The sequence below is a fragment of the Citrus sinensis genome, chromosome 3 (genome assembly GCF_022201045.2).
Source record: "Citrus sinensis cultivar Valencia sweet orange chromosome 3, DVS_A1.0, whole genome shotgun sequence".
NCBI classification, from domain to species: Eukaryota; Viridiplantae; Streptophyta; class Magnoliopsida; order Sapindales; family Rutaceae; genus Citrus; species Citrus sinensis.
The window spans coordinates 23,793,097-23,818,181 of NC_068558.1; the positions used below are offsets into that span (position 1 = coordinate 23,793,097).

General features: G+C 34.9%; 1 protein-coding gene and 1 long non-coding RNA gene across 2 annotated transcripts; both read right to left on the reverse strand.

Moving 5' to 3' along the window:
• Positions 1-16,725: 16,725 nt before the first annotated feature.
• On the reverse strand, positions 16,726-18,666 carry LOC102608353 (uncharacterized). Its single transcript, XR_003066255.2, has 2 exons — positions 18,317-18,666; positions 16,726-16,986 (listed from the first exon to the last, which is right to left on the reverse strand). It is a non-coding gene; the product is annotated as an uncharacterized LOC102608353 (long non-coding RNA).
• Positions 18,667-20,850: 2,184 nt separating this feature from the next.
• Positions 20,851-22,131, reverse strand: LOC102607126 (uncharacterized). The gene has a single exon (XM_006493347.4). The coding sequence runs from the start codon at positions 21,838-21,840 to the stop codon at positions 21,001-21,003; it is 840 nt and encodes a 279-aa protein (XP_006493410.2). The 5' UTR covers positions 21,841-22,131; the 3' UTR covers positions 20,851-21,000.
• Between the last annotated feature and the right edge of the window lie 2,954 nt (positions 22,132-25,085).

Sequence of the window (25,085 nt, forward strand, 5' to 3'; positions counted from 1 at the left end):
CCTCTCCTGTGGTGCTTGTAAATCCATTCCAAATTTATTTTTAATGTGCTTTTGTGTGCGAATTGTTTTCTCAAGTTCAAGGTCTATAGGTTCAAGATTAGGTAATAATGACCTACGACCATGCATGCAAAATAAATAAAATGAAAATGAAGATGGAACAAAATAAATACAAATAAAATAAAGAAGAGAGAGAAATTACAATACTAACCTTATTGCGCTATTACAACCTTTCTATAAAAATACACAAAAATAAATACGTGAAAAAAAAATTAAATTAATAAAATAAACAAAAATTACAAAGAAAAAATAAATAAATTGAAAATTAAATTACAGAATTTTAAAGAAGAGAAAAAGAAAAGAAATACTAACCTTTATATGTAGATTCACTTTTTTTTTCTTTTTCTTTTTTTTTAATAATTAAAAAAAATACAAGAAAACAAATAAAAGAAATTATTCACAAAAATTAATTCTATGAATTAAAATTACTTACCTCCCCGGCAACGGCGCCAAAAACTTGTTGTGCAAATTTTAATGTACTCGCAAGCGCACGAATCTGTTGTAGTGTAGATCAATGGTGACGAGTGTCGATCCCACGAGGAGGTGGATTTTAATTATATATAAAATTAATTTTGTAAATGGGTGGTTGGAATTATGGTGGAAATGATTTGAAATATGCTAAAACTTAAATTAAAATAGAGAGAATAAATTCTAAAATTGGTATTGAAATGGTGAGAATAAATTGAAGAGAATTCTATTGAAATGACGTACTTGGGTATCTGGATCCGTATCAACATGCATCATGGGCTAAATATTCCTTATTAATGCCAATTAAATCATGAGGGGGGAATCCACACCTCATGAACCACGCTCTAATCAATATGGTGCTAAGGGCTTATCGTGCCAAATAATAATAACCTTATACTAGAGAGCCGGTGTAACCAAGGCGGTATCTAGACAAGACTATTATTATTTGTCGACAAGAAGTCAAAACATCCACAAAAATTAGAGGGGAAGAGAAAATAAATTTACCAAATTAAGCCCATGACACATGTTGAGACTTCACCTTCAACCCAAGCTTGAAAGAAAATTAGCCACTCATAATTGAACTAGGGGCAAAATGGGAATTTATTAAAATACGAAGAAAATACAAGATGGAGAAGGAATTACAGAAAATGAATCCCAAAAATAGATTCAGAGATATCAAATTAGGGGGGGCGGCCCCCTTTTTATAGATACATGGAGTAAATCATGGCCATCGGATTAAAAACAGTTTGGACGCTCAGGATTGCGCCACGTCATCAGTCAACAGTCTACGGTTTGACCACGCGGATGAACAGTAACACGGTTTGACCCGACTTTGAACAGTAACGCGGTTTGACCCGGATGAACAGTAACGCGGTTTGGTTGAAAATAATCCTGTGTGATGCATGCACCGTACGCGAGATTTTTCGTCCACTGATATGCTGCCACGTCACCATCAACAGTACATAAGAATTTTAGTCCAACAGGATCGTGACACCTCATCAGTCAATGCCACATCATCGGTCAATGCCACGTCATCATCCGTCTATGTGAACAGTGTCGTGAACAGTAACATATACAGTACCGTACACGTGAATAGTACCGTACATGTGAATAGTGCTATTTTTCCTTTTATGCTCCTCCTAAGGTTTTCGACCGTCCTGAGTTCAAAAGTGATGTCCGTTTTGCCGTCTGATCTTTCCTTTATTGTGAAATGACTATAATGCCCCTAAAATACATAAAATACTTAATTAAAATAAAACACATGTAATTAAATCACAAGAAGGTTAAATATATAAAAGTAAGGGTTGTTAGTAAGACTTAAAATGTAAAATGACGGTTTTCTCCTTTATAAATATGCATTTTCTAATACTCAACATGGCGCATTGGGTAGTTCCATCAGCAGTCTCCACCGTAGTTCCAACGCCGTTAGATTGGGATCCATGGCACTGATCGCCTCCCTGCTAGATGTCAACAGCGTTTATACAGACAAAAAAGAAAAGATCAATGCCACTATACATGTTAAAAAATGATGAATTGATTACCCCAACACGTGGGTAAAAAAAACCTATGCAAAAGTACGATAATAACGACAGCCAATTAATTCAAAGCTTTGCAATCACAGAACTGCTTCGAAGAAATTTTTTACCGTGGCCGGAGTTGGATTTACTAGCTTGCATGTGCGCTTCCCATGTCCGTCGGCCTTGCACACCGTACACCTGTACCTTCGCTTCACGCCCACAACTTCGGCACGTGGTATAATGGGTTGTACAGCCGTGGTTGCTGCAGGGTTTTGGTCAGAATGGCCCACCGCATCCCTGACCACCGGGACATCCTCTCTAGTATGGCACAACTTTGAGGGGGGCCCAAGTGTTGGAGGGTGAGCAGTGTTAACGGAAAACCGAACTACAACATGGAGACTGCAGCATCCCTTTATGATGGACAAGCGGATAATGTTTTTCAACGCATCGTCTGTGTTGACGTCCACCATCCGACCATCCCACGGGAGAACGACTTTAGGATGGAAATAATGAACCGCAGGAGACTCTCTAGTCTGCAGCACGAGAGCTGCAATATTGCACAATCTGAGAAGAGTGTAGTGCATGGGCCTGATGGATTTAATCATCATTGCTGACCCCATGTACTCCAAGACAAAGGTGAATGGTGGAGGCGTTGTTGCCGTTACCGTCGCCATTTATTGGGGAAACTGAGATGTAGGTGCGAACTAAAAAAAATGACGATCAACTGCGATGTTCGTACTATGTGGTTATGCTAAGGTCATTCGTCAATGGTCGCAATATACACCTTCGTTGATAGTAATACGCATTACAGATAAAAAATTCATCCAACTATTTTGAATTTAGGGGGAATTCTTAACCAACGTAATATCGTCACTTCACTGATGTAAGTAATCCATAAATATATGGGTATTTTATAAGGCCAGTGAGACATAAGAAGGTAATTGTTTCTGTTGTTTCGTTTAAAAATTCCAACCTTCAATTAACTCCCGCCTTTGAAAGAGGCTGGTTATAGGCGACAAAAAACCTTCCTACTGTTTAGATAGCTTGCCGTTGAAGATTTTGCACTGACAAACTGACAGTGACAACTACTATACTGTCTGCAGTGCTTTGATGGTGACTCACGATAACGAAGCTTCCTGTTTGGTGAAATGCGCTGAATGTTATTAATTGCCAATATTCACAGCAGTTGCATTCTGTCAAGGATATATTTTCCAGTCAGTGTCTTCTTGATGAACGAACATGAGGCGGCGGGTTGTTTCCTGTGGATGGCCATGCATTTATGTAGTGGCCGCCGCTGATCGAGGCCGTCTGTCGCACCGATGAAAGGACACGACACGAAGAACATCGCTTCACCCACGTGGCCACGTTGTCACAGAGGATGGCCGTGTTGTTAGCCTTTTTTAGTTCACTTTTGGAGTGCATTGAATCGAATTGACTAGCTAAGTGATAACCTGTAAGCTACTGACTGCAGCATCAGCCGTTGGATATGGTTGGATGTGGAGTGACAAACAAAACTATCAAATGGGATGGTGGGATGAGGGGAGACGTTTGTTACGGAATCTGTACCATAGACAGGTCCACAATAATTATATGTTCGTGCCTCTTTCTTCGATACCCCCAACACGTGGTATGACTTAAGGCCACGACTACAATGGTTCAGGTGCATTAATAGATCAGGTGAATAAAAAATAATAAAAAAATTTACACCGTTCGATGCAAATTCAAAGTAAATCAATGGTTAGATAATCGAAAAAGAAGAAGCAGACAACGGGAGAGAAGTTAAGCGTGGGCCTTATCTAACAAGGGTTGTCAGATTGTTTTACCAATTACCACCGTTAGCTCTGTTTGTGACGGCACCACTGTAGCAAACCGTGGCAGAACAGTAACACTGGTGATGTTAATTTATTATTGTTTTATAAAATATAAATGTAATTAGCTTTTAATATTAATGAGTTTAGGAAATACACATAAATCCAATGACATAATTTATTCCCAAATTAATAATAACATTGGGCACTTATTAATATCTTGTATGATTTGTCAATTTGAAAAAAAAAATCCACAAATATCGATAGTTATCCATATCCATATTAAGCAGCTAAAATTGGATATGGATGAATGTGGATATTATGGATAATTCTAAATATTTACCATCTTTAACTCAAAATAGATTTGTGATTACAATTCCAGTCACAAATTAATCCCAATTACAATTATTATTATGATTTCAATTTCAATTACAATTGCAATTCCACTAAGACACAATTATAAGTTTAACTTCAATTCCAACTACAATTACAATTCCCATTACCATTACAATTTCAATTAAATCATAATTATAACCATTGACTAATTAGATTGATGTACATAAACCATGTTAATATTATTTTAATTTTAATATTAATATTGCGTTTGAAATAAATATGTTATGTATTTATATTATTTCTTTAATAATATTCATATAAAAACACTATAATTAACATTTAGGTAGGTAATCTACCATCTTAACTCTTAGGAAAAGTTTCATTTATCATCCTTTTGGGGCCAAAACTACCCACCTAGTTTTTTTTACGAAAAAATTTCATTTCTAATGATGATAGATTGTTGTTACCATCATCGTCATCATGCAGACTCTTGTGTCGCGGCTACCAACTTATTCATAATTTTCATCTCAATATTAAGTATGAAAGATTTGGGACATTGCATTTTGGAACTTACGATATACAATTTTTAAGCATTTTTTTAAAATTTATTTAAAATCTAAATAGATCTGGCCAAATTCCCATTTCAGGCCATTAATTTTTCTTTTAAGCATACCTCACGATCCTTCTAAAAGAGACATTAAAATAAATGTAACCATATTTGAAATAAAACATGATGGCTATAATATAGTAATTATGGAGAGCTTGGTTTGAATCTAAACAACTACATTTAATCTTTTTAGAATATATTTTATCAATTTTTGCAAGATTATGTTATATTACAATATTGAACAAAGTTTCCACTAATCTAAAGTCATGGGTCCTCCATTTTATTGTTCATGACCTTCCCCTAATGACTTTGAGTCTATAAAGAGGTCTTATAATTCAAAACATATTTATCTCCGTTGATTTCAATTCAGTTGCCATCCATTGAAAAAAATGTATCACTTGGAAAAAAACAACCGTACATTGGAATTAGGATTATATTAGTGTAAAGAGTAATTTTCTTTTATTTAATGACTTAATTGACTAATTTCAATCAGTTAAGTTGGGCTGTACATTTGTTTGTTCAACTTGATGAAAATTTTCATTCATTATTAAGTTATTAAGCTAATTTTTTTACCTAATATCATATATGGATATTTTATAAAATATCCATATCTTTAATTAATTTTTATTTATCTCTACATAAATCAAATTTAATATATAACATTATTACCTATTTCTATAACTTGTGATAATATATTTTTATTTTTATCTTTTTATTTTTTTAATTAAAATGATTGAGCTTCGTAATTTTTAAGAATTTTTTTATAAAAACATCATAAATTATAATAAAATTAATTAACATATACTAATGTATAATATTAAAGGGTTGTATTCTACTGAATATAATTTAGATTACAGTACTTGTGACATGCAGCATATAATCTGTCACATTATTGAGCAACAGTTGTGAAAATAAGAGAGTAACTAGAGAACTAGTGACATGGTGTACGCAACTTGGAACACAAACACAGAAACAAGGGCAATTGTAAATTCAACCGGAATAACCGGTTACTTTGCAATGCTTATTGCACACATGTCAGAATTTAATTGACTTTATGTCATGCCATAATGAACCATGCATACACAGGGTGCATAGTTGGAAGACCCATGACTTAAATCCACACGTTCAAAAGTTATCACGGCATTTACATCCACAGCCAACAGTTCAAACTGGTTTATGGGAAGTAATCTCTCAATTGGGAAGCTTCCTGTGGCCTTGCACACATCAGGTTCATTGACTACAGCAGTGGAAAACGAGAAGGGTATTGACGGAATATCGAATTTATTTGAATTGTTTGTGATGAGACAGAAGCATTTGCTTATTAGCTAAAGTGACCGTTAATATCTTCCCGTTGTGCACCATTACGTGGAAATGTCCCAGCAATGAATGGGAGTTTAAATACCGCCTTCTATCGTCTTGCATCTATGAGGGTGCACAATATTCTTCCAAGAAAACCATTTTTCGCATGTCTTCGTCTACCAATAGCACCAATAAAATGAGTAACAACCAGGACGGTGGAGATCGTCGTAGGTGGATTACGTTGAAAAATCGATATTGCAACTGTTATGATGGTCGGCGAGCTGTAATACGGATTTCTGAATCGTCAAAGAACCCACAACGGCTTTTATTTTGCTGCGACACCTGCAAGTTTTTTCATTGGTGGACCCCGGATAACGATGAATGGCACAGTCTTCGTGAGTATGTGCAGGAAAGGACAGGAGCCTACCGTCTCAGTCGCTTACATGTAGTGGCCTGCTTTGTTGGGATCATTATCGCGAATATACTGGCAAGAGCGTTGGTTGTGCTATACTTATGGTGGTTTTCGGTGAGGACCTCGGCCGATCCAGGAGTGCCGAGGCAGTGGTTTTAGTTTCAGCATGGGTAGCAGTATGGTGGGTGTTAAAGTATAAATAGTTTCCATGTATATGTTTAAATTTAGAGCTAATCCGGCAATAAACACGTGTGACCAGTAAATTTGCATTGTGTTTTTTAAGGTATATAGTCATTGTTTTTGTGCATCGTGGCCTGAAAGTGGGGCTACAGTGTTTGTTTTATGCACGTTAGGCACAAATCATGCTGATCGTCGTGTTTGATATGATTCGTAAGGGGATTGTTAGGGCTAAGAAAAATGAAATATTTGACCTCCCTGTAAAATATTGTTAGTAGCTCCCATGCACTATATCGTTGAAGGCATCTATTTTAGTGCGCATTAAGGTGTTGAATGTGTTGAGAAACATACACTGTTAATTCAAGTCAGTTCCCCTTAGTTAGGATAGAACGAAGCATGGTTGCAAACTGAAATTGTGGCCGAAAAAGACGTCATTTTATTAATCCACAAGGTGACAACGTTCTGGGCGGAGGGTGATATTTGTAAAAACCAAGCTGACAAAACAGGAAAACGCTATTGATGCAAGTCTGCAACACCAACAGCTCATTTTTTGACAATCTAGATGCTACCCCTTATATGCGATTACGAGGACAAAAAAAATTATGATAAGACCTTCGCTACCATTAACGAGAAAAGGAAAATGAGTTCGCTATGTGAGCATTTTTCAAATAAGTGGCAGCATCTAGAAATGTGCATCTTCAGTGTGGACGTTAATGGTAGCGCATGCGATTGTACACCAACCGTGCCAGGCCGAACATGATGGACGCCTCGTTGGCCTCGATGTGAAAAGTGAAATTTGAAAGAAAGCCGTCCCAAGTGAGAAACACATCAACGAACGACGACGTAAACAGCACTTGGCACGTCCGCGATTCAAGATTGACCGCTATGTGGAAGTTCATGATCGGGTGAGAAATCTGTTCCACCTTGAGGAAAGCCATGGTAAAAAACAATGTCATTTTACAGCAAAACAAAAAATAAAATTTGAATAACAAGAAAAAAAAATCAACACTTCCTAATTGGATGTGGCCTGGAGTTTGGAAGCGGCAAATCGCGACAACATTGCCGCAATTCAGCCCTTTTAAACTGAAACAACTACCGCCGGATAACAGATATCCGTATCGAAGATGCAAGCTATAAATGACCCACAAAAGAGGAATGAGGTACTGATTTAGAAAGCGATAATGGAGGTGCTGGGATGAGAAAGGACTGTTTGTACACCCAAATGAAGCTGCGTCCCTCAAAAGATACATTTTTGTGAACTATAATTAATCGTGGACCATTATCAAACCGTGGTGCGACTGATAGTATAACCTTCATAGTTTAAACCGAAGCTTCACCATAAGTACAATACCATGGGGGGAACTGAAATAATATGGTAATAGTCCTCATTAACAAAGTTGAACCATGGAGATGTATATTAAGTATATAACAAACGTTCAAAAGTTGTATGCTCAAGTGAACAGGTTGTACAAGTTTGGAAGAGGGTCACGTGGACGATTGGGGGGACGTTAACGCAGGTCAGAGAAGTGGACCGGCCATGGGATCATAATATCAACATTGAAACATTTTACCATATTTCCCAATACATTGATCACAGTTCTAAAAAAACTAAGCATCAAAGCAGGAAAGCATCGAACTGAAAAGATCATGTGCATAGAGAGAAGCGCCGAACCTGTGAATGCTCCTGTTAGTTGGAGTCCCGACCGGAGACGCGACGTGCTGTTGACAGCAACAACTCCGGGAAGATGACTTCGAACTAACAGAAGGAAAAGTGAGGCGAACTTGTCAAAAGCAATGACAATCTTGTCACTGACTAAAATTATATGTGGACGATAACCAGCAAGTGCTAGCATCTTAGGCCGTGTTTGGACGTGTGCAAAAAGAGGGAGATACTTTTGTGTAAATTTTAATTAATAGTAAACACAACCGTACATAAATACCATAATTTATCAACCGGGCAAAGCTTACCTTACATATAATGTAACAAACAACCAATGAATATAGGCCATTGCTTTTGATATTCCTTAAATCCAATGGAAAAAAATTTTTTAACATAAAACAAAATACAGGTGAAAGATATATTTATCAAAAATTTTAATTTTATAATCATATATTTACTTATTTTTTCAAATACGTCCTCGTTGATTTTTTAGAATTAAATGATTTTTTCATTAATCTTTTTTACATATATTTTTAAACTTTATAAATTTTTTTCAATATTTTCATAAAGATTTATATGCTTATTATATTCATAAAGATCCGCAAACTTTGAATATATTTTTGCGCTTACATTTTTTATTTCTTGTCTCTCTTGAGACATAAACTATAATTTTCTTCTAACACACACACACACATTCAATCTATTTTCGTTGTTAAATACATATCATCAATGCCATCACACAGATTTTGTAATCTATATTTAGTATCATGAATTATAATAGACATTATATGTAATAAATATCTTATAAATCTAATGAATTCTTAAAAAGATGGTACAATGAATAAATTACCAAAGCCTCTAATAAAATGATTCCAATTCTTTGATCGTATCAATGATTCAAACATGTGGAGAAATAATCAATTAAATTGAATGTTACTATATTTATTAAATAAATTAGAAAATCTAAATTTTTCTATAAATGATATAGAAATGGTAAACAAAATATTAGGAATTAATAATTTCAATGAAGGAATATAAAATAAAATAAAAAGTTAAGAGATCAAGTGCTCAAGTAAGTAAAGAATGTAATAAAGATAAACAATTCATAAAAGACTTCAACATTAAAAATCATGATATATTAAACCAAGAGATTATTAATTTAATGAATCAAAATTCAATAGATATAAAATTTAACAAGTTATAGATTCAATTAAATAAATTAGATAAAATTGTTGAGCAGTTTCATAGTAACTGTGCTAGTTGTGCTTATTGAAGAACTTCATAAAAACTTGAAATATTGCAGCTTGGGTGCAAACAACCTGGAGTATAAACAATCTGGGATATAATGTAAAACATTAAAACTTATTGACTTTTTTAATAATTATTAATCTTTTCAAAGGGTTTAAGAATTTATAACTGTAACATACAACTAATGTAACATAAGCTTTGCCTATCAACCATATTAAACATCCATGGAAATGTATTGAATGTTATTTGTAATAGTTAATTAGTTGTAGACGATGCGTGCATGAGTGGAAGCAATAATCAGGAAATGCATACTACAAAATAATGGCCAACGTATTGGGAATCACATGAAATTGGCGCTCGGAATGGGAATTGTACACATGTTATATGCGAAATTTTCATTTGTATGCTGTGCAATAACAATAACAGTCGTCAAGGAAAGCAGTAGTAGTGGAGAAAACATAACACAGAGAATAAACCATGATGGCTATAACATAATGTGTCCAACTTTTAGTGTTTAATTGTTTAATTTTATGGTCACTAATTTTATGTTGTCGCGAATTTAATAATTTGTGTCATTTAATTTATGGGGGCACATGCACATAATTGTAGTAGTGAACATTATCATTATAAGAGACTTAGGTATGGTGGAACATTGCTTCCATGGGATGGAGTTGCACCTACCCATCGGATCAAGCTATAGTTAGAGATCTACTGGCTAGGTAGCTGGATCTAGCCATTGGATCCAGTTCTAGTGACTATTGTGGAAATTATGCACATGGCTGGATCCAGTAGTGGTATGATACCAGTGTGCTACCATAGTTTTCCCGGTAAAGATGTAATAATTAGAATAGTTTGAAAGGAATATTTTTTTTTCCAATTATATGATGTAGGTCCCCCACATCTTATATTTGTATGTAAACATAGGACAAAACGATAACATCACTTCAAGCAGCCAGTTTCATAGATTGATATTTCCAATTTTTCTTTTAAGTCGACCTTATATTCGCAGAGGTAATACACATAATTACGAATCTAATTTTTGTGATCATAGTATAAATAAGTACCCGCAAAGAAATATGTCTTGTACAGTAAAATTACTGTTATAAATAACATACAAATTTGTCACTTCATTATAGGTATAACATAGTACACTCAATTTATTTCGCCCAAACTTATTGAATTATAGTGATACATTCTTAACTGTTGCAGAATAAAGTAATTTCATTCTTCAACAAAATGTTTATTTTTAATTGAATGTAATGTAATATCTATTTCCAATATGAATCTCATGTAATAGCTGAATTTAAATAACAATTTACCATGAAATATTTTATTTATCACAAGTTTCTCTATTACTTGTCATCGTATCATTAAAATAACTAGGCAACATTATATTATTTATTAATACCATACCAAAATAGTTATGGTGGTTTGATGAGTAAATTGTAAGGTTTGTTTACTTTTCTTGATTTGTTTAATTCAAGCACTGCTTTCTTTCTAATTATTTAACTATCCAATGTCATGCTATCTAAAGTCTATATGTGTTCAAATGAGGGGAATCAAGACCTCTCAACAAATTTCGAATATACAAGATTGAAACAGCACTATGTCAAATACTAATGTTCATTTTATCTTGGAACAATATGAAGAAGTTGTACAATTTATTAGGAATTGAACATAGTTGTGGAACGAATTGTAAAGCATAATCTGGGAATAGTAAGGAGATTGTTGTGACCAATACAACATAAAACAAATCAAATACTAAGTAAAATGCTGTTACAAAATCCTTACGTCCACTGTTAACTTGGAATTCACGTGATATTCCCCTAAGTGTATTGATGGTAACATATGTTGCACGGCTTATAAAACCCCCGAAGTTCACAAATTACACTGCATAGGCGCGAGACTGGGGCCTGACATTATGTATTATTGATACGGGCCGGGATAAACGTGCATGTGACAATTACGTCGTTGGTCCTTGAAGATTAGGATATTTACTGACAAAGTGATATCATGGTTTCCACCCACTAGTAGGGATTAGTTGGTTAGAACAGGGGAGCTATTTGCCATGATGGTAGGTTTTTTCCGAACGCGAGGGAGTGTTGGTAAAAATCTGGGAAAAAGGATAGCTCATCGAAGCTTCGTAGCAGACAAATGCGCCGGCCAAGTACAGTTTCCCACGCAACCACTGACAATGAAAGGAAAAAAATTGCAAACTTCCGGCATTTTAATTTATTTTTGTGGCAATCGTTGCTTTGGAAGGTTAATCCATAAAAAAAAGCTGAAATGATGGACAACATTTGCGCAGGAGAGGAAATTTCTTCCCCAAAATGCCATCATAGGGAGTTTCATAAATCTGTGCATGAACAGGATCCTGTAAATACTACATGTGAAACCCATATATCGATTCGAAGGAATAACTGAGGAGTGGGAGCCAACAACGCCACAAAGAAGGAGAGTATGCTGAATACATCTTCACAGAGTGACACCAGGTAAACATCAAAATTATATCGTGCTCATGTTTTTTCATGACAAGTCTGTCTCACTTATGTTCATTCCGCTGGGCAATGAAATTGCATGTGACGGAAATGTAATAATCACTTTAAAACTGTTGTATGGGTAGTTTATTGTAGCACGAATCAGGTTTGCAATCGTACGGTAGACGCATGTTTACGTTACAAATAATTGTTACGTTAGCTATTACTTACAACTTCTCTGTTGAACAGCAATGTGCATTTGGTTTAAATTTGTCATATTAACCTTGCATTTAAAATGTATATTTGGCCACACCATTGATTACTTGGGAAGATGGCCAGTTATGTGCATTATTTGAAGAAATTATCCCGCATTTCACAGTTTAGGCCGTCTTGGAAGATCATCAGCATATCAATTTTTTCATTTGCTCATGCTTGTGGTGATTTAATAAACAAATAAACCAAATTCAAAGCTAGTCATGGAAGAGGATAAGCAGTCTGTTGTCAAAGGTATAAAAGAGCCAAAGAAGCGCAGGCTTATTAGTTCTACGAATCACGCTGGCCTCTCCAACTGTTCGCCAGAATATGTTCGTTCCCGTAGCTCAACAAATAGACGAACGGCTATATTGGATACTGACACGGCGAAATTGCAAAAGGCATTACAGTTTAAGAATGAAAAAAATAAAAGAAAAGTGTCCAAGGAGCTATTTCCCAGTACAAAAGGCAAGGGCGAACTGGTAGATCAACAATGCCGGGTGCTTCGCAAGGGTAACCCAAGTTGCACGGAACATCTAAAAGGGAATAAACAAACCCCTGTGTTTCTTAAAACACGTTGGCCAACAGGGTGGTACTCGGATGATGAACGAGACACGTTGGCAGACGTAAACGATGATCAACAACAATTAGAAGGATACTCGTCAGAAAAAGAGAAGGACAATTTGTACGGATTGGTAGAAAACCAATTGGATGAATATGTGGGTGACTGGTTCATATTTGATGACAGTGTACATCGTAGACTAGTATTATATCACGGCCAGCGATTTAAAGATGTGACCCAGTTTAGGAATGCTATTCAAGTGTATGCAATTCGTGAACAGTTCAAGTTGTGCATTATGGAAAACCGATCTCACATTGTCAGTTGCGAGTGTTCTGATCTTTCTTGCGACTGGCAGGTTACAGCAATCAGAGATGTCCGTGGTAAGGGTTTTGTTATAACACAATTCTCACCAAAACACAATTGCCCTCGACTTGACCACGCATTTCACCCTGCATCAAAGTGGATTTCAGCAATGTTTCTTCATCGATGGAAAGAACAGCCAAGTATCAGCACAACAGAGGTCAGAAATGAGATTGAATCCATGTATGGGATTAAATGCCCTGAGTGGAAGGTGTTTTGTGCAGCAAACAGAGCAAAACAGATATTGGGCCTGGATTATGACGATGGTTATGCAATGCTGCATCAGTTCAAGGAAGAAATGGAAAGGATCGATAGGGACAACATCGTGCTTGTGGAAACTGAGACCCATGAATCACGAGAAGAAGAAAGGTTCAAGAGGGTGTTTGTATGCTGTGCACGTACATCCTATGCATTCAAGGTGCATTGCCGAGGTATCCTAGCTGTTGATGGTTGGGAAATTAACAATCCGTGCAACAGTGTCATGCTGGTGGCAGCTGGACTTGATGGAAATAATGGGATCTTACCAGTTGCCTTCTGCGAAGTTCAGGTCGAAGACTTGGATTCTTGGGTTTATTTTTTAAAGAATATCAACAGCGCGCTGCGTTTGGAGAATGGCAAAGGTCTATGCATATTGGGTGATGGAGACAACGGTGTTTAATACGCTGTTGAAGAATTCCTTCCTAGAGCTGTGTACCGACAGTGCTGCCACAGGATTTTCAACGAAATGGTCCGGAGATTCCCCACAGCACCTGTACAGCACTTGTTCTGGTCTGCTTGCCGCACCACGAGTGCTACAAGGTTCTATAACTATATGGAATTGATATCTCTTGGAAGTCAAGAATGCCATGACTGGTTGAAGAATTCAAATTGGGAAAGGTGGGCACTATTTTGTATGCCTCATTGGGTTAAGTGTACCTGTGTGACATTAACGATTACTGAGAAACTTCGCACTTCCTTTGACCACTATTTGGAGATGAGCATTACTAGAAGATTTACGGCCATTGCACGCTCAACGGCTGAAATTTTCGAACGCAGAAGGATGGTTGTCTGGAAATGGTATAGGGAGAAAGTAACGCCCACAGTTCAGGATATCATTCACGACCGTTGTAGTGATGGTCGGCGCTTCATCGTACGTAAGCAGACTGGCACATTATTGGAACTGACTGATAGTTGTTCATCATGTTATGAGCTAAACATGGATGCGATGTCATGTAGTTGCGGATTATGGCAGATCTCAGGAATTCCATGTGCTCATGCTTGTAGGGGAATCAAATATATGAGGCGCAAGATTGAAGACTATGTGGACAGCATGATGTCTGTACAAAATTATATGTCCACCTATGCGCCAGGCATGATGCAATTACCTCAAGAATATGCTTGGAAGTGGGACGCAGGTCACACCTTGCTTCCACCCATCAGTTTGCCTCTCAAACCAATTTCGGCCAAAGGCACCGATGACTTGACATCCAACAAACATTTACTACACGTGGCTGATCAGTACCTCACGCCTACACGTAACCTTCAGGTGCATCTTTTCCTTACACAACTTCTATGTATATTTGCACTACACATCCTTAAACACGGGTACTTTTTGCGAAAACTTATATTAACTCCTTCACTACAGTGGACACAGGATATGAATTCGAGCAACTCTTCTGAACATACCAGCCTCCTTAGGCTCATATCCACCACCAGCTCTGATACTATTAGTAAGGATTCGCTGTGATTTTTACCATATTTTGCAACAAACTCATAAGTCATTCACAATTCCTTAGTGTCCATTCTTATGACAACTGCTCTTAACTCACTAAATTATTTTTACCTCAACATTCTACCAAATTCACAACTACCATATGTATATAATGTGCTTAATTGCAACTAAACTATTTTCTGTTCCGCTGGTGCTTCTTTTATCTATGCCTATGCAAATATTGTGACAGTGACAGAACCAATGCTGCTCCTGACATAAGCAACTTTTCATATTCGCATACTGCAATGTATCTGTTGCTATTACTGCCATCTTTAACTAATGACCAAGAGCTTCAACCATGTGAGGGTGAAATAAAACTTTTGCACATTCGATTGACACCATCCTTGTTGGATGGTAGTGGTATCCAATTACTGTTATAAATGTGTCGAATATGATTGTGCCATGCTGAGAATGACGTCAATGTGAACTTTATAATTGCGTTGTTTCTTAATGACTATTACTGCCTATTACTTAATTTTTTTTTTCCTTGGTTGTTTCAACTGGGAGCCCAACACTTAAAATTTGTGCTCTATAAAAATCGTTGCACACCAGTGCAATTTCTTTTCCTTTAAATATATAAATTGTTTCTCTACAAAAGTTTCCATATTTTCACACAATATGGTCAATTTGTTGTGCTGCAGGCCTCTGATAACGGTTTCAATTGGATGGAGGACTTGCACTTCAACTTTTGGCCCGCAGACCACCATTTTTGGAGAATGGCGCCAATGGGGTTTTATATATGTATTGGTTTGTGGTGGGATGGGGCATGTTTTGTATTTGGCTTCTGGAAAGATGGTTACTGGTACATAAAAACTTTAACTCTCATATAACCAACTTTTGATATCCACCACAACCAACGTTTTTTGTTTGTGATTGCCGGTTAATTAACTACGACCAGTTTAATCTGCATCTATTGCCTGTATGCTTTTGCACACTTTGTTTGTTTGCTTCCCTCTAATAACCGTAATGTCTCAACTTTTGATGCCGTTGCGTGTTCTAAAACATCTAAAATGTCAGCACTATAGCCATTATTCTCTTCTTACTACCGCTGCCTATAAAATAAATCCCGATTTTGCATTGTCCATCTCCATAATTCCTCCAACCCTTAGAATGGTTGCGCCAATATTCAGAACTGATTGCCGTTTTTCTTCCCTTACAAACTTTCTCTCTACCCCTATTGAGGACCACCCACACAAATCTGTAGTTCGGAGACAACCATTTCCTATTATCTACACAATTGTCCTGAATAATTATAACTGTCATTAAATCGCCTCCTCTATCAATTTCCACGGTTCTAACATAGTAGGATCCCAGTGATTACGTTCATATTCTTTTCATATGTAATCCTCTCCAGCTTTTATAATTCATACTCATTGTATGTGCTTCACCCAACACCGTCGTCGCTCTTGCTTTGCAAATTCAACGTCAACTGTTGGAGAAGAGTAATAGGCACTGGGGACATACCCATTCGGTGGAGCATATTATGCTTCCATTCAGTGAACCTCGTCCACGACCTTAACATAACCCAAACACAATCTTGTGAAAATCCCCCAAACCGTCCCACTCTGGAACAATTTCAGTCGGGGTAGTTTAGTTATATCCCCGCCAATCACCGAATTGCTCGGTAATTAAAATGCTGACCTGATACCCTCTAACTTTTGGAATAAATAAATATATATATTATGCATATTTAGGTACCTAATCAACCCAATTTCGATGCCACCAACAAATAGGATACGGGAAAAAAAAAATAACTATAACGATAGATCATCCAATTTTACGACTCAGTTGTGGTGGCCAAATGTTACCATCCTCCAAATATCTCAATAGAACAGCAAATACATCAAACATGCTTATTACAGTTTTACAAGGCCAAAAAAAACATTTCTAGGCCTTCAACACCCCCTTGCATTGCCTTCTCCAGAACCATTACGAAACTTCCAATACCTTGTCAGCAACCATCACCAGTGATTACAGACGCTCATTCTTCTAAATCCTAACACAACATAAACAAACAAAATACAAACATGTTTAACCATTGTAAACGTAATAACTAACTTATATAACAATAAAAATTTACACTATATAACTATACAGCCTCCACATCTGTTTCAATCTATGATTCCTCGTCCACAATCTTCACTTCTGCTGTACAGGTAGATGCCACAGGTATTAAATAAATACTAATGAGACCACAATTAAGTCAGTAGTACTTGCGTTTAACAAATGAAGATTTTTATATTACAGTGTAAACCATATACCTCCACAACGAGCACACATCCACTATTCAACTTTCACTACACATCATAGCCTCAACATGCCTTGGTGAATACACTACTTATTGGACTCAATGAATTTAAATAATGTTGGTATCAATAACACCTCCACTAATCAATACATAAACCATTAACTCACTTTACTATCTTTTACTAACCAAAGCTCCAATGCAGTAGTCCGCGTGTATATACCCATAAACAAATGAATGTCCACCATCAATTTCTGTTTCTTCATCGATTATAAAGGCATCCTACAGAAATTTCGAACTATTCACTTTTCTAACTTTTCCATGCAATCTCTTTCATAACTTTAAATTTATGCATAACTTTAAATTTATGCAAGTCTTTTCATCTTAAAGCCGATAAATGTATTATGCGTAGCAAACAAAGACAATTATATTATACATATACTTAAAGTGAATGACCAACCAAAGCACACGCCTCACTAACAAAGTGGTTACAGATCGAACCACCAATATTATGTCATTTTTTCCATTTGTGACTCTGTATGTATGTAATTAACCATTATTTTTATGCACCCACTGTCGATATTTACTAATATACAATAAATAAACTACATCTACACAAAGTATGAGCCACCGAAAATCAAAAGCATCCATTGAAACTATGTTTCTTTCCTTAACCATTAACCCATAAATAAGGTTTAACATGTCAATGATTACCCCACTGCTCAAACCCCTTTACTGTATTTATTTCAAACCCCTTTACTATATTTATTTCAACCTGAGCAAACCCAGCCATTCACCTCTTCGCAACCTAGGCATTTCGAAAACCCCATCTTCGAAATCCACTACAAAAACGCATTCACAAACATGAAGCCTACCTATGCATGCCAAACGACTCTTCCAGTGCCTGCAAAAATGCCAGATTCATAATACCAACAAGGCCATCTTCAATAATACAGACATCAATACAATATAATTTCAGAAATCGGCAACAACATCTAACTTACGGAAAAATCAAAATCACGACCACCAAAAAACACACATTCATTTACGATTTAAGGAAAGAATCTTTACCCTTCCTTACCTAACGAAATTTCCTGTTATTCCCCTCTCTCGCAAATGTCAGATTTGAGATTCAAATTTGTTTCACATCCTATTCTCGTATTTTTGTTTCCATCGACTTCGAGACCTTCATTAGACAACCGATTTAAACGGTTGTTGTTAGTACCTGCGTCCGCTCTCCATACTTTTATTTAAACCGTTGGATTGAGCATACTTATATCCAACGGCTTAACAGAATAAAGACAAACCACAGTGGCACGGTGCCACTGTGGCACCGCAGGGAAGTCCAAATTGTTGATATTTCAGTTTTTCTTCCATCAGATTTTAAATTCATTGTTGAGGCACCAAACTGACTCTCTTTTCTAGATTTAATATCCCAACCAGCTGATTGGAATGATTAAAATTTGGTGAGTGGCAGACAAAAAAAAACGCTTTCAATTAGGCCAATTTAATGCAAAATTCTCTTTCCTTTTCAAAATTACTAAAAGCTAATTTTAATTTTCATTGGCAAAAAGGAAGGGCCAAACAGATCATACCATGGGCCAAATGTGGGATCAGCAACACCCCAGCCATAACAACAACAATAAAGTGATATTATTATCATGATTAATGTCGTATTAATAACATTAACATGATTAGATGTTGGAGATATAAAGTTTTATGATTTTAATCATTCAAATTCTGCTTACAACAGAGTAAACATCGGTTTAAATTCTGGTATTATTTATTAAAAAAATGATAAATTTAAAGCCTAAGAAAATGCAGTCTTGGGTTTTGATTCCCTTGCTGAGTGCCGGGCCGAAGACTATAAAGAGAATCCAAGCAAAAGCTGTCAGCAAAAGCACTTTTCTTTACTGTAAAATTTGACATCTTTTTTTTTTTCCCCTTCCTGAAAGACACAAACACGTATTGTGAAAAAAAAAGAAACCCCATTCTGCTTTTGCTTCTGCTTCTGCTTATGGAATGGTTTATCTTGAATTGAAAATGAGAGTGATAAAAACCAAAAGCAGGGATTTGGGATCCAGCTTTTTGGTGAACCAAACAGAGAAATGGCAGGGTCCCTATCTTACAACACCTACCGTAAAAAGAAAAGGAGCTTCTTCAATTATGATTCCATTTCATCTTCCAAACGACAAAACAAAACACATTCAAAACAAGACAAAACATAAAATAGAAAATATAAATAGATATTAACAAAGATTGTAATGTCCTTTATAAAATAGAAAGATTCTTCCATTGAAAACATAATGCTGTGACTTCTAATAATGCTGTGACTTCTACACCAATGGGCCTTTGATTTAGTGGGAGAGGCTTTTTCACTTACATTAGTAGGAGAAAAGTTTGAGCCTTCATAAAAATATTATAGGAGTTAATTTTAATTTTTTTTTCTCATAAAATATAAGTGGAGTGGACACTCCATGAATATCAGATAAAGTTTAAAGAATCTAGACAATACTTTAGAAGACATTCAATTTGCACGGCATGAGAAAATCGCAGTTGTATAATATGTTTATAAATATTAATTGTAATCTCTAAAATAATATCAGTAACAGTCATGTATAACAATATTTTAAAAAAAAAAGAATAGAGTGACTTATAGACAAGTCGATGTGTCGTCAAAATATGTCTAAAATTTTCATTTTTATTTCCTTTACTCGTTGAAAATTTTATAGGTGAAATCAATTGGATCTATTAATTTTTATATTACAATATCTTTTATTTAAGAATTTTATTGTCAAAATAATTATTAATAAAAATTACTTAATTAATCCTTTTCTCTCTTACTCTTTTCAATTTCACAAATTCTCATCAATTTATTTAAATATATTCTTTTCGCCGCAAACAATTGATATCACTTATTAAGAAGAACAAAACTTACTATTTAAAAATGAATATCAATAAATTTTTATCAATCATGAAAGTTAATGAGTGTCAAGAAATTAATTTTTGCTAAACATACAAGCTAATAAGTATTAAAAAAATCTTATATTATAGAGATCATATATATTAAGAAAGACCCAAAAAAGAATTTAAAAAATAGTTAAATTCAGTGTATAGTTTGTAGGATGTGAGAGTGGTAAAAGAATATATAATTGTAAAATAGAGAAAAAGAAAAAGAGATTAGTAGAGAATAATTTTGAGATTTTTAAATTTTAAATTTTTAATAATAAATTTATTTTAAAAAATAGGTGTGGAGAAAATTTTGATGGGTTCAAGCAATTCCACCTAATTTTATATTATCAATACACAAACGAAAGTACACAAACCCATCTAATAGAGTGAAATAAAGAGTTCTCTAATCTCTAGGGTTTCTCATTCCAATTGTGAAATCTCCCTACTATTTATTTATTTTGAATTAACCCTCTTTGTTACCATTGAATTGTAACATTCAAAATTTGAATATGTTTTTACAAATAGAAGATTATTGGGACATAAATAATAAGAAATAGAAAACCTAGTTGAAAAAGGATATTACAAAAAAAAAGAAATTGCCATTACCATTCAAACATTTACACAGTAAAGGCATTAACAGCATAAGGCGGCAATAGAACTCACTCATAATAACAAACAGATATAGATAGATGGATGGATGGCATTTTAGAAATTTACCTTAAAAACCAAAACAAAAGCAAAAATATTAAAATATTACACCAACTACTAACTAATTAATCTAATTAAACGCCTCGCTTAATCATTTCCAGTCCACTAAACACGCTGATCGGATTCCAGCCTCTGAAGTCTCATCTCATTGTTAAATTTCTTGATGAAAGCTTCAACTCGCCGATTCAACTCATCTTGACTCATCGATTTCTCCCTCCTCAACGACGTTCTGTCACTGAACGTCTCAGATTTCCTCAGCTCACGTTTCGCCCAAGCCGTCGGATCATTCTCATCGTTATCACTACCACCGGCGTCCGCGGCGGCGGCGGCAGCCGGAGAGGGTGCATCCCACGTGTCACTCTTCTTCAGCTGTGGCTCCGCTCGTTTCCCTTGGCCTTCCGTTATCAGCTTCCATGTTTCCTCAAGACTGCCGTCATTTTCGTCCTCTGTTTCCGTTTGATTCTCGGGAAAATCCTCCCCTTTTGAAGCTGTTTCTTGAGATGGAAATGTTCGTTTTTCGGTAACCGAAGTGGGTCTTTCTTCTTTTGCTTCGTCTTCAACGATCATGGCCAGTGCGGTGTTTTTCTTGATGCCAATATGTTGCTGCTGCTGAGTTTTGTATGTTTTGTTCATTGGTTTGGTTATGGTGTGAGCGTGAGTTTCATCAGATGGGTCGTTTTGGATGCGGAAGGTGGAAGAAGCGGCGATGGTGATGATGATGAAGTTGACTATGATGTAAATGTACGGCGGCGACAGCCAGAACCTCAAAGAAATGAAGAGGCTAGGGATTGTCGATACCGTGGAACAAATGTACGGGATTATTGCCACCTTAAACAGCATGAAAGTTGAAACAAACCCGGCTGACAAAAATAACAACTTTGCTGCCCGCGTTACTGTCTCTAATCTGCTTGATTTTGGGTCGAAATTTTGAAAAAGATCCCCCATTTTTCAATTTTCACACACAATAAAGAAGAAAAAAGAAAGGTAGCTAGATTTTTTCTGTTTTTCAACAAGGGAAAAAATAAGAAAAGAACATTAAAAGGATTTTTCAGGCTTTGATGGTCATTAAAATGAGACCCAGGAAGCCATTGAAGCTAAAAAAAGAAGAAGCCATGTACTTATATATGCTGCTTTGCTTTACAAAATCTGACTGGCATCAGGGAAAAAAAAAAGTGCCATTTGTTGGTACAGAGAGACAGAGGAGAGTAGGGGGGCAGATGCAGAGGCAGAGGCAGAGTTGAAGGACCATTGAATGGGCAAGCGAGGTTTCAATTTATGTAACGAGGGACGATTAAAGTTCTTGCAACTTTCCTGCCGTCTGATGAAATCTTGACCGTCTGATGCTACAATAATGGTTATAATGATCTTGAAAGTGTTGGAGAGATAAGTTTGTACAGATTAATGTACGCTAAATAAAATCACATTTAAAATGGTTTTTGATTTTATTCTATTACAGATTACTTTTATTAAATAAATAAATGAAGGTACATTAAGTGAGTGAGTGAGTGAGTGACTTCACTATTTTGCACTAACGCCGCTGTGTTATCCTCCGCGGCGCTTGTCCTCATCATTTGTAATTGAAAAGCTGATTTAAGATTTTAGAATAGTGCCTTTTGGAAAAAAATATATATATATCAACGGCCGTTTGAGATTTCTTTTTTGAAGATTTAAAATTAATTTTTTAAAAAATTAAAAGTTAATTTTAATATTTTATAATTTTAAAAAAATATATTTTTAGTAAAATCACTTCATAGTAGATTCCGAAAAGTAGATATCTATGCTTTTTAAATTTTAATTTTAAGAATTAATTTTATACTTAATATAGTCCTTGCATATATTATAAAATTTTAAAATTATCCTCATTAATTACAAAATAAGATCATTAATTTTAAGGAGATTATAATCATTATCAATTATATTGAGAGAAATAAAATAAAAAATTAATAATATAAAAATATTTATTTTCAGTTATTATATATACAAAATAAAAATTATTTTATATATACATATTTACAAATGTGTAAATAAATTTTATTCAATATTATATTAATTTCAGTCATTAATATTCTTACGGTAATTTAATTGTAACATTTACTAAACATATATGACTGCTTTTAAAACTTATAATATTTCTAAAAGTAAATTTTACAGACATTTAACTAATTTTCTTCGTAACTGATTATTTCCATAGCAAAGGCGATATAGTATTATTAAACTGGCACATAGCTTTTGATTTGTCTTTTTAAGCCTTTTATAGTCAAAATAGGTTTAAACAAAACAAAAATTTCCTATTACATCTATTAGGCTAAAACCTTCTTCACCAATTACATGCATTTTTTAAATCTATCAGGTACAAGTGTTAAATTTTCATTTGATATGACTACAATGCGATATGCTAACTTAAATTATCATCCTTAAATCTTATAACAATATCTTAGAAAATTATCTAATTATTTAAGTTAGCATATTTACTCTGAAAAAAAAGCATCTTCTTCTAGGATAATCATGGTCATAGTTTAACTTTTTTAAAACTATATTTTGGCTAATTTATAAAATTAAATAGAAATATACTAAATAGTTTTTAGTCAAATAAGTAAATTTTGGACGTGAGATAAATAATTTCCAACAAATACCATAAACCAATTTTTTAAAGAAAAATAAACACGTTTATAGAAAGAAATAATTTACTTAATCGTCAGAAGAATAGAAAGGGAGATTAAACGCTTAAAGTGACAAGTGCAAAACTATTATTGTTTTATTTTAACCATATCCTCAAGCAAGGCCGATACTCAAAAGAAACGGAAATAATGGCAGCGTTTGGTGAAGCTCTTTTTCCCAAAATTTAAGCAAGAGAATATTTTATTTTATTTATTTATTTATTTATTTATGGCCATTATTTATTATTATTTGTCGTTTGTCTGACCCCAGGAAACAGCTACGCTATGCTACCAAGCTTCTGTTGCTCAATAGTCAATACAATGGCTTATTAAAAAAAAAGATCGGCCTCACCATTGTATGTAGAAAGTTGCGAGCAAATCAGGAATCCAGAAAATGACATTTATTCATTTTTGTTTGAACGTTTATTGAGATTAATTATTACTTACAGCTAATATATATCGTCTACAAGCTTCTACCATGCAAAAAAAATAACCCATGTCTCTTTCTTGAATCATCCCTACAATGAATTCTTAGGTTATAGGAGTTAGGCGTGTTTGATGATAAGGGGGATAGTGTGGCCGGCACTAGCATTCATGTATTATTTGACCACTGTACTCTTGTTATCATATCATATCAACTTGCAATAAGAACAGGGACTTGCAACACAGCTAGCAGCCACGAACTTTATTTATCACATGGTTAATTAATTTTTACCTTCATTAGAAATGTTTAGACTAATCTTAATTACTATTGCTAAGCTAAGATTCTTACTTACTTATCAAATTAAACTTTTGGGTCAAATAATTTTCTCTTATATGATATGAGAATTAACATCTCAAGTTGGTTCAAACTTACTACAATTAATGTTAGTTGATGTTATAAACAAGCTTTTAAGCTATCATAATTCATACAATTAAAACCCTATTGATTAAGTATTAACGAACGACCCCGAGTCTTCAAAAACATAAAAAAATAAAAGCAAATTTTAAGTACGAGAAATTCTCGCAGCAGCATGCTGTGATTGTCCTTTCTGTCAAAGTCACAAGTCTTTTGTCATTCAAAATCAGAGTCGAATCATTTTGCTTGTTCTAGGGTTTAAAAGACAAACTCAAGCCAGTGAGGCACAGCATTTCTCTCGGACTCTGCCAGGGGCCCCTTCCCCTTTCCCCCACGTTCGCTTTCCGAAGGCATTTACCAATAAACCATTCGTTGCTCCACGGGATCAAGTGAAGGTATTTTCACGGTCTTTGAATTTTCTTCTTAAGTTATTGTAGAAGAATTATGTTTTAAATTTATTTTAGCCACTGAAATAATATAATTGTTTAACATCCTAATTTTATTAGCAAAATTTAAAAAAAAAACCAACACAGCTGTAACATTCCAATTTGAATTTAGTGTTATAAATAGGAAGATGGCCTGTTTTTTCTATTGAAATTAATATATAACACTTATCTCTTAATATTTTTACAATAGTTAACAACCCATCTGACAACATAATTTTATAGTATTGTCTTTATTTTAAATATATTTTT

Excerpts from the sequence above, each read along its gene's own strand:
- LOC102607126 (XM_006493347.4), bottom strand. The coding sequence starts at position 21,840 with ATGGGGGATCTTTTTCAAAATTTCGACCCAAAATCAAGCAGATTAGAG.